Consider the following 16,759-nt stretch of genomic DNA (forward strand, 5'->3'; position numbering starts at 1 on the left):
CTTTTCATGACAACCTAAACAACTCAAGTAGGTCTTAAGCAGGGAGCCGAATATTTCACAAGCTATCTCTCGCAAATTAGACTGCAGCAAGACCATTTATCCTGCGAGTAATCTAATTCACTCTTCACTCCGTGATCCCAATTCATTGGGGAGAAAGATGACTCAAACATTTTAGCACGGCAATAAGTGACTCTAAACAATCTTAATAGAGATGAATAAAGAAGCAAAATGTTCAGTAAATAATGTGATAAATGTTATAGAAGATACACAGATTACAAATGCAAGATGCAAATCAAAATGTTACACAGTGTAAATACGACAAGAGGAGATCTGTTAATCAACTTGATTAGCCGTGATGGCATACAAAGCACAAAAAAAAAAAAAATCACAATTTTAACCTAAACTCTATTGCAACTGATGATGAAAATCAATTATAAATGCCACACCGGCAAGACTGTATTGACAGCTGTCAATGATGATGACAGATATGATGAATTTAAGGTGTTTGATAAACAAAAAAAGTAAATATTTAAAATATATTTAAAGTAATATTCCAGGTTCAAAGTTAACATCAATCGACAGTATTTGTGGCACAATGTTGATTATCGCAAAATTTAAATTTCGACTCATCCCTCCTTTTCTTTAAAAAAAGCAAAAATTTAGGTTACAGTGAGGCACTTACAATGGACGTGAATGGGGAAAATCTTGGCTTATAATTGTCACAGTTATTCTCCGTTCTGTTCTATGGACTTATTTTGAATTGGTTTTGTGTCATCCTTCCTTAGTTTCCCCCGGACTACACTTCCCATAATGCAATGCCCTCATCACTGCCATCTGTTCCCAATCCTCCTCACTTGTTCTCCATTCCCTCATCTGCACCCGCTTGTATAAATATCCTCCTGTTGTATTCATTCTTTGTCAGTTCTTGAATTGTTTTGTTGTTATGTTTAGTATGATATTTGTTCCACTCCAGCGTGTTTCCTTGACTAATTCCATGTATGATGTTTGTTCCACTCCAGCGTGTTTTCCTTGATTATCTCCTTGTATGTTATTTGTTCCACTCCTACGTCTCCTCTCTTCCACTCCACTAACCCATGTCACAATAATTTTATAAAAGCACTTACTTTAATTCTTCTGTTAAAACTTGTGGATTATTTGAGCTGTAAAGTTGTTTAATAATTTATATGATCGTTTAAGAGTTTTCAACGTTACATCATGGCAACGAAGTTGTAACATTGGCTATGAATTTACACAGAAAAGGTAAGTAATTGGTTTTATTACACAAATATCATGTTAAAACTCATATTCTTTACGTCTTGTGGCTATACTTTTGAAACAGTGAGTATTTTAACGTTTACGGATTGGCCCCATTCACTTCCATTGTAAGTGCCTCACTGTAACCCATATTATTGATTTTTTTTTTTTTTTTTTTTTTTTTTAAAGAAGGGATGAAACAAAATAAATTTTTATATTATGCCACAAATGCTGTTGATTGAGCTTAACTTGTATTGAACCTGGAAATTCCTTTTAATTGATCAAAGAGCTTTTAGAAATTGTCACATTGAAAGCAGCAATTAAAAATCTAATGTGCAAATCAATGATTTTACACTTTGTAAAAAGACAAGAGGAGATCTGTTAATCAACAAGTAGTCGTCGCATGTAGTTTACCTAGTAGTTTACGCATGTTTGAAAACAACTTCGTGATTGAAAACGACATTATTTATATAAAGCTCCATCTCAAAGACATAAAGATAGCTGTCAATATGATATGATGGATATGATATGATGGGCCCAAGATGTTGGATAAATAAAAATATTTTATTGATCAGAGATTTTTAAAACTTATCAAATTGAAATCTGCAATTTTAAAATTTGACTTGCAAATCAAGATGTTGCACTGTGTAAATCAGGCAAGTGGAGATCTGTTAATCAACTTGATTAGCTATAATGTCGTGCAAAGCACGAAATCATAATTTTACTGTAAACATTCTTGCAAATGATCACGCCATGATTAAAAACAACATCAATTAGAAACGCCAAACAAGCAAGGGCATATTGACAGCCCTGAAACAAGGCCATTGGATTAAAGTATGCCACAAGAAAACAATGTAAAAACCCCATGAACATCTGTACAGTAGGTGATACTCAATTGGATCTTGACAATATAATGATCTCAATATGCATCCAGCAAGAGTCAAACCTACACACTCAAAATCAATGTACAGAATATACAGTATGCGAACACACGAACGGAAATGTAAGCATCTCCACCTTACCTGTCATTCTCCGTGCTTTTGAAGCCCGGCAAGATGTTCCTGAAGCTGCTGTGACGGTCGAGCTTCGGCTGGCTTTTGGTGCGTTTGATGGAACCCTTCAGTCTGCGGCTCAAGAAGCCCTGGATAGAAAGCCAGACCAGAGATCAGTATTCTGCTCACAGATTAATTAATAACTTGCAGCTACACAACTGGAGCAGCTGCATTTGAAACCAATGCTCTGTTTTTTTTGTTCGCTCTATCTTTCACTCTCCTCTCATTCGTAGCGTTTGGTTGAGCCGTGCATAGCTGTGCAATTGGCAAGGCACACACATCTGCTCATGGTGTGCTGGGATGTAGAAGCTACGCTGATGTGATACTCCCCTCAAAGCCGCTGTTACCATGGAAACTGTTGGCTGGCATGGAAAGGGGAGGAAACACTGTTCAAAGGAGGAGAGCTGAGCTTGTGGTTTTGAGACATTGCACAGAGATTTAAAGGACTTGTATTATTCTTTAGAGACCAAAGCCTATCTGAGTGAGATGTTTGAAAAAAAAAAAAAAAAAAAAATTAAGATAAGAAAATGGCACACAGGAAACACATTACTCAGAGCGCTTTAGTCGCAATTAGGGGGTGGGATAATCACAGTGTTTGGGATCTGAATCAAGGCCTAATGCATGAATGAAATGAATTGCTGATTGACCTTAACAGACCACTTAATGCTTGTTGTTGCACAACTAACAATCAGGGGTCTAACAGGAACAACAAAGGCATAAAGAAGGGGTAGAATGCTGCTGTAAAGCTGCTAAACCCCAGCATGGCATTCTAGTGTGCTTGCATTCAAAGCAGGCATCTTATCTAAGTAAACCAACAAGAAATCCATGGTCAACCAGCATGTACAAGACACAAAACTTCACACTCAAAATCAGTGTACTGTACATAACATACAGTATGCAAACACACAAACAGGTATGCGTCAGTCTCTGTGCTTATGAAGCCCAGCAAAATGGCTGAAATGAACACTGCTTTTACATAAAATTTACTCAAATGGTTCACTGTAAAAAAACATACAATAAATAAATAAATATTAGTTAACGAGAAGGCTTGCTTATTGACCAAATTATTAATCTCATAATGGCCAAATTACGATATTTATAGTCAGGCCATAAATATATCAGTCTATAGTATAGTAGGATAAGATGGTAACATAATCTTATTTCTAAGATATGTCCACTCCATTGCACTCCAAGTCAGTTGTAAGACATCAAAAGCATACATTGCTGGTGCCAGACGGGCTGGTTTGAGTATTCCTGTAACTGCTGATCTCCCGGGATTTTCACGTACAACAGTCTCTAGAATTTACTCAGAATGGTGCCAAAAACAAAATACATCCAGTGAGTGGCAGTTCTGTGGATGGAAATGCCTTGTTGATGAGAGAGGTCAACAGAGAATGTCCAGACTGGTTCGAACTGACAAAGTCTACGGTAACTCAGATAACCGCTCTGTACAATTGTGGTGAGAAGATTAGCATCTCAGAATGCTATTCTGAGATGCGGGTTGGCACTGTTTTGGCGAGGGGGACCTTCACAATATTGTGGCTGATCGGTGTATGTTTGAACCAGTGTCTCTTACAGAATTGTGTTTTTGCAGCTGTTTTCTGTTTTTGTAAATAAAATACCATTCGGAACAACAAAACTCTAGTGAATGTGTATTTTTAACTACATGTTGCTATGTAAACATCCAGTGAAGTGATATGACAAGTGTGGGTGAGAAACAGATAATTATTTAAGCCCTTTTTATTATAAATCTCCACTTTCACTCTCTTCTTTTATTTTTGGCGATTCACATTCTTCATATTGCCACCTACTGGGCAAGGAGGAGAATTTACATAAAAAAGGACTTAAATATTGATCTGTTTCTCACCCACACCTATCTGAAGATATATATTTAACCACTGGAGTGGTTTAACTTATGGATTACTTTTATGCTGCCTTTATGTGAATTTTGGAGCTTCAAAATTTTGGTACTCATTCACTTGTACTGTATGGACCTACAGAGCTGAAATATTCTTCTAAAAAAATGTTCAGTGTTCAGCAGAAGAAAGTGTAGCATCTGGACCAATCAGACACACAATTATTCATTATTTAATGAATAATCCAACAGACGTCTCAAGACCGTAACAAGCAAAGGTCCAAGTAGGCCCAAGCAGACTCTGAGATGTCAGCTCTCCCACTAATCATGAGCTTTTACTGCCCCTTTGCTGACACTAGTCCAGCAACTAGTGGACCTCAGAGACATTCCAGGTGGGGGAAGGTAGCCACATGCAAAGCAAAGGAATGTGGGAAGAAGTAACTCACTCCATTCCCCCATAGGAAAGACACATAAAGGCCATAAAACAGATTTTTCTTCATTAATTTATAGCCAAACTGTTCTATAAATGAACGTGCATATCCTCAGGACATTGTGTGTATGATTATTACTGTCTCGTCTTTTGTACTGTATACCGTTTTGTGCATGCTTTATGACAGAACCATTAGATAGTGTAAAATTATTGGAATCATGCTTCCTATCAAATTAATGCTTGTGTGATGCTCTAAACATTGGAGTATAGCACCCCCTTATAACATGCATTGTATGCTTGTTATATTAATCAGAGCATAAAGAGGCACAAACCGCTAGCTTACAAGTCAGCTTCCAAACAAAGGAACTTTTCCTGCTGGAAAATGCACCTTTCTCATTGGTCAAGCCAAAATCGAGAGGAGTGACCCCCCGCAGGAGTTAAAGGGCACTGTCGGAGTGACCTCCCTCTCTCTCTTCCCTCTTCTTATTCTCCCTTCTGCTCATGGATGCTGCACGTGTGGGACCAGAAACACCCGATCCGACCGCGAGGCCTTAACACATCAAGCCATGTGTAACTTCCTCGATCATAACGGAGTCAAACTAACACCACAAGTCCATCATTATTTCTTCATTCAACATGGAAAAAATTGATTGCAACTTCAACACCATCGACTCAAGGAACCATCAAGACTTTCTCCTGAGACTGCATCCGGGCTCTCTCTCAACAGCCAAGGCATTGCAAGTATCATACAATTAACTAACTAAGCAGAGGTTTAGTATAAGCTGTGAACCCCTTTGTTAACAAAGGTGCTTTGAAGTAAGAAACTGATGGTTCTTTCAGATGGTTAAATGACTCTTGTCATAGCTTCTTTCCCCTGTTCTGTTGTGGTTTCATTCACTTTCACTTTTCCATTTCCCATGTATGCGTGATTTGTGTGTATGTGTTTGTGATTTAGTTAAATAAAGCTTTTGTGTACATTCTTGTGAGTTGATTCTGGTCAGCTTGTACATCAACATCAATTTAACGATTTGATCACAGCTACATGCTAAGAAGGAGTTATTTGTCTGTGGCCACGAAAAATATACTTTCTGAGAGACTGATAGACGATCAATACTGAGTGTTCGCTGGACGAACAGATTAATTGATTGTAATATTAATTCAGCTACATCAAGTTAATTCTATCGACTGATCCAAATATTTATAATTAATTATAATGAGATATGGTTAATTATTCATATTCCCCTTTTAAAGATAATTTGACGGTGGTATATTTTGATAAATAATCTCATCCCTGTTTTTAAAAGATTTTGCTTCAAAGCTGTACCTAAATATGTGTAATATTATTTTCAATAAGCCATGAGTATAATATTACTCCAATAAAATAATTAATCATAATTCCCTTATTAAAGCTAATTCCTTACAATAGAAATTGTGAGCGAATACAACAAGACGTTGTATTACGAAGTTAATGGTGGAGAATTTTATTCAGACAAATAATCTAGTTATTTGTCATTTATCTAATTTATAATGGTTGTCGAACGCAACTAATTCCATTATAAATTTTCTTACATAATAATGTAGAATAAGGACAGTTTAATTTAATTCCTAGCTCACATATACTGTTTCCCTACATATAATGGCGGTTACGCAGGCACTTTAACCCATCCTGTGTACATTTATACTACCAAATTTGCTACAAAAGTCATACACATCTAGGATGGCATGAGGGTGTGTAAATGATTAGATAATTTTTATTTTGGGGTGAACCATCCCTTTAATTCAGAAACCGATAGATTCAGTGAGTGATATGTTAGAGACTCAAATCAATAACTTGTGAGTATTTTTGACTGATTCATTAAAAGAACAGCCTCACAAGAGTCGTTCGTTCATGATTTGGACTACACTAGTCACTCTGTATGTTTGTTGATGCATGCAGCCAGGGAAGACAAATGAGTGTTGTCTCAGTTTGTTTACTGTCTTTGTATTATTTCGAAGTACCCAGTCTTATTGTCTCATCACATTCAACTCAGACTGCAAACTTAAAGCTCAGGTAAAATACAGCTACTTTAGCCATGGTGCTGTAGATAAGGTAAGCAGCGCATTGTCGGCACTAAATTACAGTGCAGGAAACACTGGTGGTCTATTAAATTGTTAAAGTTTGTGTCAGAGCATAAAACTTTTTTATATATTTCCAACATATTCATTAAATATTTTTTCAGTTTCAGTATAACACACTATTCCAGCCCTAACTAGGCTAACATGTAGTGCTGTTGGCATCTCGCCACTGTATTAAGCTCTGTCAGCTGTCAACAGACTGAAGGTCCACAGATTCCTTTTTTGCGTCTATTGTGTGCATGTACTGAATTCCTCTAATGCTTTGCTGCTGAGCCTGCATTCCCCACCCTCGTCTAGTTCCCCCTCTTCGACCCCTTCTCCTGTATTCTGTATGCTTGGCCTCTCTCTGCCCTCTTGTGTCCATGCCTGCGAGTTTGTGTCTGACACTGTGTGCCTGTTTATTTGTACATGCTGACAATGCCAGACATTGCATGATACATTTTTGAGGCTGATACACAAAGATTTGAAAGCCCTGTCTTGATTTGTACATAGTGAGCCTTTCTTTGTTAGACAGCAGAAGGTTAATCCCTGTCATGACCCCCAAAAAGCACTATTAGACTGTTAGACTACTAGACTCACACCAGTACAAATGGCAAAAAAGGCTCTGTTCCAACATCTAGTGAACTGCCTATAAAGAAAGCATTTTAAGGCATCATACTGTAGGTGGACTCCCGACGGTAAGGCACCTTCTAAAATTCTAAGACAGCACCACATGCATTGTTCACAGAAAAGGCAATCCCAACGATGAGCTTAGTGAAAAAAATCCATCCAAGATGGAGGACAAGTGAGTGAAATGGTGATTATACTGTAAGTATACTTCTATTTAATTTAATACTGAAAAGCTTAATTTAATACAAAATTTAAATTTTACTCAATATTTGTGCGTACTATATATTTTTATGCTTAATAGATTATCAGTTTATATTAAAAATATACTAGTGGCATACTGTATACAGAAATCAACTGAGTCAAGTTTTCCCTGCTCATCACATTAAGGACATTATTTGTATGACGCAAAGAGCTGCTGTCTAGACTATTCCAAATCGATTATAGTCGATAGAACTTTGTAAAAAAGCAAGAAACATAATTTATGCTATATGTTCCCTTTACATACAGATACAGTGGCCCTTACAAATGTTTGGACATTTGAGCCACACTTAAAAATGCCAAACGTCATTGCCTTTATAAGAATAGGTGTTTAAAAAATATTAAAATGTATACAAATTAAAGTATGTCATAATAATATTTATTATTATTTAGAATAAAATAAGACTATTATTATTATTATTATTATATTAAAATGTATTTTACTAATATTTTTAACCCTTTTTTAAATGCATACCTTGGGTTTTTAGAGACCCATGACCTCATTCCACCCCCAGTACCTCATCCATTTTTTGCAGCCCGGTTCAAGCAAGTATCAGAGCGCTGAACCGTAGGATGGGGTTTACGTCAAATTATTTATTTCTACATTCTTCTTAATCCCAATAATCCCAAGTCTTTTCTGAAAGAAATCTATTTATTTGTTTATTACAAGAGAAAGTAGAACTATATTCATTTAAATAAATACTGTATTACATTGATTTTCTGTGTCACAATTAATTGTCAACAATCAGTATTTCATATGCTTGCACACATACATATTATACATGTTATTTCTTAGTCAAGGTGGCGCTGATGTTTCAGCGATTGGCTTGATTTACATTTGACATTGCTATTTGGTAAAGAAACAACATGGAAGTAAACTATATCACATGAACAGTATGATATGACTATTGTCATTTGGGTGTACTACTGAAATTATGTAAATTGTGCATCTGTTTAGACTCAATAAGTGCCTGAGAAAATACTTATGTGTAATTTACGTGAATCTAATGTGTTATGTAGCTCAATATTTTTTTGACAGCCAGTTGTGTCTCATGAAATTTCAGTGTAAAAGTAATGAATCCTGTTCTAGATTTGTCCTGATTTGATGCATTTTCTCTTTGATATATGAAAAATAAAACAACAAAATATATCAAAATTAGGGATGCTCCGATCAATCGGCCACCGATCGGTATCGGCTGATATTCATGGTAATATGGCCGATCACATAAACCGATCGTTCATGTCGCAAAAGATGCGTGACTCCTTTAAGAAATTAGCAGCACTGTCATAGCATCACTGAGTGTGGGGAATACTGGCATAGTGTTGTAAGACAACAAACTTGATTCAGCAGTTGAGAACGATACAGTGGGAGAGGTATGGCGAATATGAAAAGTTTGTGTACTGTACTGTTAATGTGGCGTTTCACACGCGTCAAGGCAAAGGGAAAATAGCATGAGCTGTGAAACGGTCCTTGTTATCGTTCATGGTGGCAGCTTTTCAGTCTCCGCCGGTCATAGACATCTCAGTGATAATGTGAAGATGTAGTGTAATTCAAACATCTTTATTAAATATCTTCCGATTAAACAGCATTAACATTAGTAGCATCTGTAGAGTCCAGAAACATGCACTCTTTCTCTGCTTAATACAATCATCCAACTAAATGAAAAGACAAGGAAGGAATTTATAAATATAATAATTATTTATACAATATTAATATACCATAATATAATGTATTACATATAATGCAAAAATAAAATAGAAATAAAATAATGAATAATAATAATTATATGAAATAATGACAATTAATCAATAACCAAAAATTTCACATTAAGTTTAATTGCACCTATGGGTTATCATTTTTTTATAGGGCTATCTACACTATATTGCCAAAAGTATTCGCTCATCTGCCTTTAGATGCATATGAACTTAAGTGACATCCCATTCTTAATCTATAGGGTTTAATATGACGTCGGCCCACCCTTTGCAGCTATAACAGCTTCAACTCTTCTGGGAAGGCTTTCCACAAAGTTTAGGAGTGTGTTTATGGGACTTTTTGACCATTCTTCCAGAAGCGCATTTGTGAGGTCAGACACTGATGTTGGACGAGAAGGCCTGGCTCGCAGTCTTCGCTCTAATTCATCCCAAAGGTGCTCTATCGGGTTGAGGTCAGGACTCTGTGCAGGCCAGTCAAGTTCTTCCACACCAAACTCGCTCATCCATGTCTTTATGGACCTTGCTTTGTGCACTGGTGCGCAGTCATGTTGGAACAGGAAGGGGCCATCCCCAAACTGTTCCCACAAAGTTGGGAGCATGGAATTGTCCAAAATCTCTTGGTATGTTGAAGCATTCAGTGTTCCTTTCACTGGAACTAAGGGGCCAAGCCCAGCTCCTGAAAAACAACCCCACACCATAATCCCACCTCCACCAAACTTCACAGTTGGCACAATGCAGTCAGACAAGTACCGTTCTCCTGGCAACCGCCAAACCCAGACTCGTCCATCAGATTGCCAGATGGAGAAGTGTGATTCGTCACTCCAGAGAACGTGTCTCCACTGCTCTAGAGTCCAGTGGCGGCGTGCTTTACACCACTGCATCCGACGCTTTGCATTGCACTTGGTGATGTATGGCTTGGATGCAGCTGCTCGGCCATGGAAACCCATTCCATGAAGCTCTCTACGCACTGTTCTTGAGCTAATCTGAAGGCCACATGAACTTTGGAGGTCTGTAGCGATTGACTCTGCAGAAAGTTGGCGACCTCTGCGCACTATGTGCCTCAGCATCTGCTGACCCCGCTCTGTCATTTTACGTGGCCTTGGAGTTGCTGTCATTCCCAATCGCTTCCACTTTGTTATAATACCACTGACAGTTGACTGTGGAATATTTAGTAGCGAGGAAATTTCACGACTGGACTTGTTGCACAGGTGGCATCCTATCACAGTACCACGCTGGAATTCACTGAGCTCCTGAGAGCGGCCCATTCTTTCACAAATGTTTGTAGAAGCAGTCTGCATGCCTAGGTGCTTCATTTTATACATCTGTGGCCATGGAAGTGATTGGAACACCTGAATTCAATTATTTGGATGGGTGAGCGAATACTTTTGCCAATATAGTGTATCTTAATATAGAGAATAATTTTTTAACCTATACTTGTTTTCAAGTCTTATTTTAAAAAAAAAAAGCTTTTTTCATAAGCCTTTAAATGTTTATTAACTTTTTTTGTCAGCAAAAACTAGGCAAAGTGATATTACTGGGAAGAGAAAAATTAAATTAATAGTGACAGTGTGCAGAAAGCTTACATATAGCCAGTTATTACAGAGACCCTGATAAAAGGTAAACTGATAAGTATCAGAAGAAGATCAGTGATCGGTATCGGCTGTAAAAATCCTGATCAAAATATATTTTATTCTATTATTTTCAAATTGTCTTAAAAATATTTAAAAATTTGACAGTATCTGGGCATTTTGTAGATCCATTTGTGATAGATATTGCTGGGTTTCTAAAGACTCAAATATGTTTGGTGAAATTCCCATGCATTTAAGGGTTAATGAAAATATTTAAAAACCAAGTATCATATATATTAAATATAGTACAAACACACTTTTAAAGCAAAACATTTCACATAAATATGTTTACAATGATAAAACAGTATATTGTGTTCAGAATTAAGACAAAATTATTTGGACACTTTCTGTTTGTCAAAGTTAGTGGACCATGTCCATACTTTAAGTAATGAGCTACACCTGTGGTTGCTCTGCTAGGACACCTGTGTGAACTTGAGGGGAACTGACTTCATACTTACATTTAAAATCACCTTGAGACCAGTTCAAACACTTTTGGGGCCACTGTATCTATTCTAAAGATCCCTTTAAGGGATACGCCCCTACACTGCACTCCCTGCATTTGTGTCTCGACATGTCCTGTCATAGAAAGTGGAATGAAGACTATTTCTTTCTCACCCTTATTGTGCCAATGTACCATGGTTCCAAGAAAATAAATAACATTCCAGGAAATTATTTTCATCTTAAATGAGATGTCTTCAAGAGGCCCCTTCTTCCAAATCTGCCAGATGTCTCCTTATCAAAACCTCTTCATTACTCTGCAAACAGCTTCTTTTTAGAGGAGTGCCAAGAGCCAAGAGTGTTCCATGAACGCACTTAGCATATCCAACGTGGGACGCTCTGTATCTCGAATTGGATAACAACTAAACAAGACTTCCGACTTCAAAGCAACTAAATCTCTCTGAGCATCTGCTAAAAAAATACATCTAATTTCATTATCTGTTGCTCGCAGCCAGACAGTCTAGCCTGGGTCATAACACAGAGGACTCCACACTCTGAAGCGGATTTCTCTGCAAGAGAACTGGGGCCTCTGGGAAATTCCATAATTCTGGTTCCTAATGGTCATGGTTGCATATATCACCGGTGCAAGGTATTGGATTTCTCCAAGGGATCTCAAAGTGGTTGGCACAGCATGGGAGCCCACTTTTGCCCTTCCTCCCTCTGTTCCAACAAGGTTGGGATCCTGTTCAATTAGCATGGATCCCGATTCGAGAGCTGTGTATTGTCAGAGACAGCAGGGCTCTTTTGTGGCCCCGCAGGAGCCAAATACACAACTCATCGGCATGCACGAAGGGTGTTCATGTTCAAGTGTACTTGCAAACAATGCTTGTTCTGTCTTGCGTCAGTTAATAGATCCTGTCATTAGGTTAACGCTTTAATTAATCAATGTGGAAATGTCAATGTGTGAACCGTAAGAAATGGAATAACTGTTTATCTAGGGTTTCTGGTAGGGGGTAAACACTAGTGAATGGTTTATGTTGATATTTGAATGCAATGTGTATTACTGGATAATAAATACAACAGGGGGGACAAAGCCTTGTGTGAAAGTTTAAAATATTTTTAAAAGCTTGAAGTTGGTTTTACAGAGATTACAGTAAAACAAACAGCCAGATAGCTAACAAGATAGAAAGTCGGACGGACAGACAGACAGACAGACAGACAGATGATAGATAGATAGATAGATAGATAGACAGACAGACAGACAGACAGACAGATGATAGATAGATAGATAGACAGACAGACAGACAGACAGATAGTTAGATAGATAGATAGATAGATAGACAGACAGACAGACAGACAGACAGACAGACAGACAGATGATAGATAGATAGATAGACAGACAGACAGACAGACAGATAGTTAGATAGATAGATAGAAAGATAGATAGATAGATAGATAGATAGATAGATAGATAGATAGATAATTTCTGATAATTTTGAAATTATTTTCACAAAAGTGCAACATCTAAAATGTTCACTTTCTTGACCTACACTGATTGATTCTGTCAGGACATCTGAATGTTAAAATCTGTAATTGTGAAGACAAGTTTTATTTTATCTACGTCAAACAAAAATTCAACTCATCTGGTAAAAATTTTATATAAATAATACAAAGCAATTGTTTTTATAAAAATATATTAATTTTAGTTAATAGTGATGAGTTTCAGCTAGATTTTGATTTAAGATTTGTAAGCATGTGATAAGCTATGCAAGCTGACTAACATCATTTATCAAAAGAGTATGAGCGTGGTTGGTTTGCACATTGGTTTTTGGGTGGGTTATCACACTGGGTATAAAAAAGAATAGATAATAATTCATAACTTTCATACACTATTTTTTAACTTAATACTTCTAAATATATATATATATATATATATATATATATATATATATATATATATATATATATATATATATTATTATTATTATTATTATTATTATTATTATTATGACTTTGACTATTAATTAACAAAAGTCAGAATATATTTGGTGACATTGAGTTTGGTGACATGTGTTTGTTTTTTACCCAAGAACTTAAGCTTCAGCACTTACTTGAGATATTCAACAAAGTATGAAATGTCAACCAACCCTGGTCTCCCCTACATACCAGAGTCTGTACAAAATAAAAAGTAGATATCTCAATATTTCAGTGCATTATGCATGAAAGGCATGACCCATTTGTTCATTCACCTCCTAAATTCCATCAAACATGTCTTTGACTTTGATCTTGTCAAGAACCAGAAGTTATAATGAAGTGAATAAGCAATAGTTTAGGCCTCCTAAAACTTAAAGCAACTCAAAACCAAATTAGCCTGCCTCAGTCAAATCACAATTATATGTATGAGCCGCACTGTTGCCATGGTAACTGGTCCCGACTGAGTCATACGCCTGGTAAAATTACAGCAGTACAGTAGTTGGGCCTGGAGACTTTCTTATACAACACCTCATCAACTTCGCAACACACTTCACTGTGAGTGGCATGAGGGAGTAATATCGGTCTTCTCAGGAGGGCCTGCAACAAGTGCAGGGATGCGTGGGCACTGGTACTGCCAGCTGTGCCCGTGGCATTTCCAAATCATGGCTAAACTCAGCAAAATTCCCATCTGCCTCATTTACAGCATGCATCAGCCAGGACTGATTGCACCTCCTCCATGGACTGTTCCCAATTAGACGCCCATTCAGGTCTATAAACTGATGGCTTAACTCTATCAGGGTGTCAAATCCTTCTCTCCTCTTAGGCTGACCCAAGGCTTCGGGACCAGCTGTGGCTGTGTGCTTCATGCTCTAGACAGAACAACCTGCCGCCTCTCCTTAGGCTGTGTGATGACACCTGCATTATCCGACCAGCAGCAACTGCTGGGCTTAACCTCTTAACTGAGTTCAATGAACTGCAGGCAGGAGTTAGCTGACAAGTTCAATCCGGTGCCCTCCACTCCACTAATCCAGATAAACACAGTCCCAAATAAGTATCTATGCAGCTATATGTAACACGTAATGGCTTTTATCTGGAGGAAATAGGAGTTCTGAGCTTTATACAGTATGTTGTAAAATGTGGTGGGAGGTGTAGCTTAGTTTGGATACACTACAATATTTTTTATAATAATAGTAATAATTTTCTTACTTCAATAAACAAAATCTAAACATCCTTAAAACAAGATACATTTACTTGATTACATAAGATATATAGTTTTGTTTTCCTATAAATCTAACAAAATCTAGTGAGGTTTATGCTTAAAAAAAGAAAATAACTTTGCCAGTGGGGTAAAATGTATTTTATTTTATTCATTAGTTTTTGCAGTGTAGCCGATGACCGTGATAAAAAAAAAAAAAATCTGAAATGTGGCCTGGTGGGTAGTGTGCATGCTCTATGTTGCTCATACTGTATATGCTGGTGACCCAAGTTTGAATCTGACTTGGTTTGCTTAAAGCAAAAAATCTTGTTGAAATTCACAACAGTCTGTAAGCCATTAAAAAAACATTGTTTACTGAAAATGGTCTGGATACATCTGATCTTGGGAGGCACTACAACGAGAAAACCTAAGCTTCAACGCTCTTTCAACTTAAGGGTACTTATCGCACTGCTACTGGTTTCTAATGATAGCAAAGCATGATTCAAGGGAACTACACCTTTATCAGTACAGTTAGTCATCTAAATGTATAATTAGTAAAATAGTACAAATTTAAATATACATTACAGATTTTGTAGTCATTGTATTGCAACTCCAAGCTCTGAGAAACATTTTAATTCCTTTGATAGTTGTGTTTGATGGATCTGTGATGTTGTCATATAATGCGTACCGTGACTTTAAAAGATGTTGATGTGTCTGCATCCATGGCGACCACTGCTTTGTCCACTGTACTGCTTGGCATGCTGCGCCGCCGGCCCACCCTGTCAGTGGGTGACTCTAAGAGAGACAGAGGGAGAAATAAGAGAGTGTTAGCACTAGTACAAGGACTCATGTATGGAACATGTGAAGGTAAGAAGGCTATTCTAGGATTAGATTTCCTCTTTCATATTTTGATGAAAAAGTGGATCGATAAGCCGCTGATCTATTAGAAACATTAAAAAAACAATAACAACACAGGAAAAGATTACAAAAAAAAAAAAAAAAGACAAAACGTGCTGCTACAGTATATGGTTGCTAGGATGTTCTGGGTGGTTGCTAGAGGGTGTTGAAGCTGTTTCCAGGGCATTGCTAGGCGGTTGCTAAAGTGTTCTGGGTGGTTGTTAGGCTGTTGTGATCAGGGCCGGTTGTAGGCATGGGCAGGGGTGGGCTGAACCCACCCAAACGTGAGTTTTGCCCACCCAATCAAACATTTGGCAAACACGCGCTGCATCCGAATATCCATACTTCCCTACTATATAGTATGCCAAAAACAGTATGCCAGTGGAATAATATGTCCGAATCCACAGTATTCATGAAGCAGTAAGCAAGAAATACCCGGATGACCTACTATTTCCGGTGAGATTTTGAAGTGCAGATTGAATTAACGATCCCATAATCCCTCAGGAGATGAGGCGACGTCACATTCAAAACACTGGATATAAAGGAACGGCAGTGAATCGCAAGGCAGATGCCTCTTCTCAACTGTAAGTGCTATATTTACCAAGATAATTGTTCCTTGTCCTTAAATGGTGCTTGTATAACAAAACCAATGCAGATAGTTTTCGCGGCTGTTGTTATTACATCATATATTTGGGTTACGAGACGATGCCAATGTCCCGGAGAGTCAAAGACGTCACGTGACCGAAAATGGTAATAAGAGATATTTTTGTGCAATGCATAGGTTTTTAGTGCACATAAAAAGCCTGGTGGTGCCTCAATGATGTGGCTTTTGTAACAGGCTCCCCCTTCACTCCTATAAAACATCTCCCTCACTCCCTCCACCTTAGCTCCCCAAAATCTTGCAGCGGGTGTTCGCAAAATACTGGATTGAAATTGTAAAGCCCCATCCCGGCCAATATTAACTGATGGTACCGTTCGCGATCATGGCTAGATACAGTGTTTTGCCATATGCGTGCTTCTGTTTACCCTGTTAAAAGTTGGGTGTCACTGACAATAGAGATACTGTCTGTCTTTGCCTCGCATCTTTCATCTCTTTTATATATTTCTTTTTACATTGCTATGATAGTTTGTTGTTTATTTTTTGTCATTGTGCTTTAAACTACTACATGGCATTACTTTCTATTCATCCATCCATCCATCCATCTAAATTCATATATATTGCCCTAAATGACTTTACACATGTTTAGTTTCACTGGATAAAATACCAATACCCTTTACTACCCCACAAAGGCCAAACTCAGTAACTAACACTGAAACTGAGAAAAATGACTTGAATTATTT

General features: G+C 37.4%; 1 protein-coding gene across 1 annotated transcript in view; it reads right to left on the reverse strand.

Annotated features, from left to right (window-relative positions):
• Nucleotides 1–16,759, reverse strand: part of LOC127415146 (disabled homolog 2-interacting protein-like) — a 117,413-nt gene that overhangs the window by 84,284 nt on the left and 16,370 nt on the right. The window contains exons 2-3 of the mRNA XM_051653733.1: nucleotides 15,210–15,316; nucleotides 2,277–2,395 (exon numbers count right to left, since the gene is read on the reverse strand). Of these exons, the coding sequence (XP_051509693.1) occupies nucleotides 2,277–2,395; nucleotides 15,210–15,316 (226 nt within the window). The remainder of the gene's footprint in view (nucleotides 1–2,276; nucleotides 2,396–15,209; nucleotides 15,317–16,759) is intronic.

The sequence above is a fragment of the Myxocyprinus asiaticus genome, chromosome 24, assembly GCF_019703515.2.
Source record: "Myxocyprinus asiaticus isolate MX2 ecotype Aquarium Trade chromosome 24, UBuf_Myxa_2, whole genome shotgun sequence".
Taxonomy (NCBI): Eukaryota; Metazoa; Chordata; class Actinopteri; order Cypriniformes; family Catostomidae; genus Myxocyprinus; species Myxocyprinus asiaticus.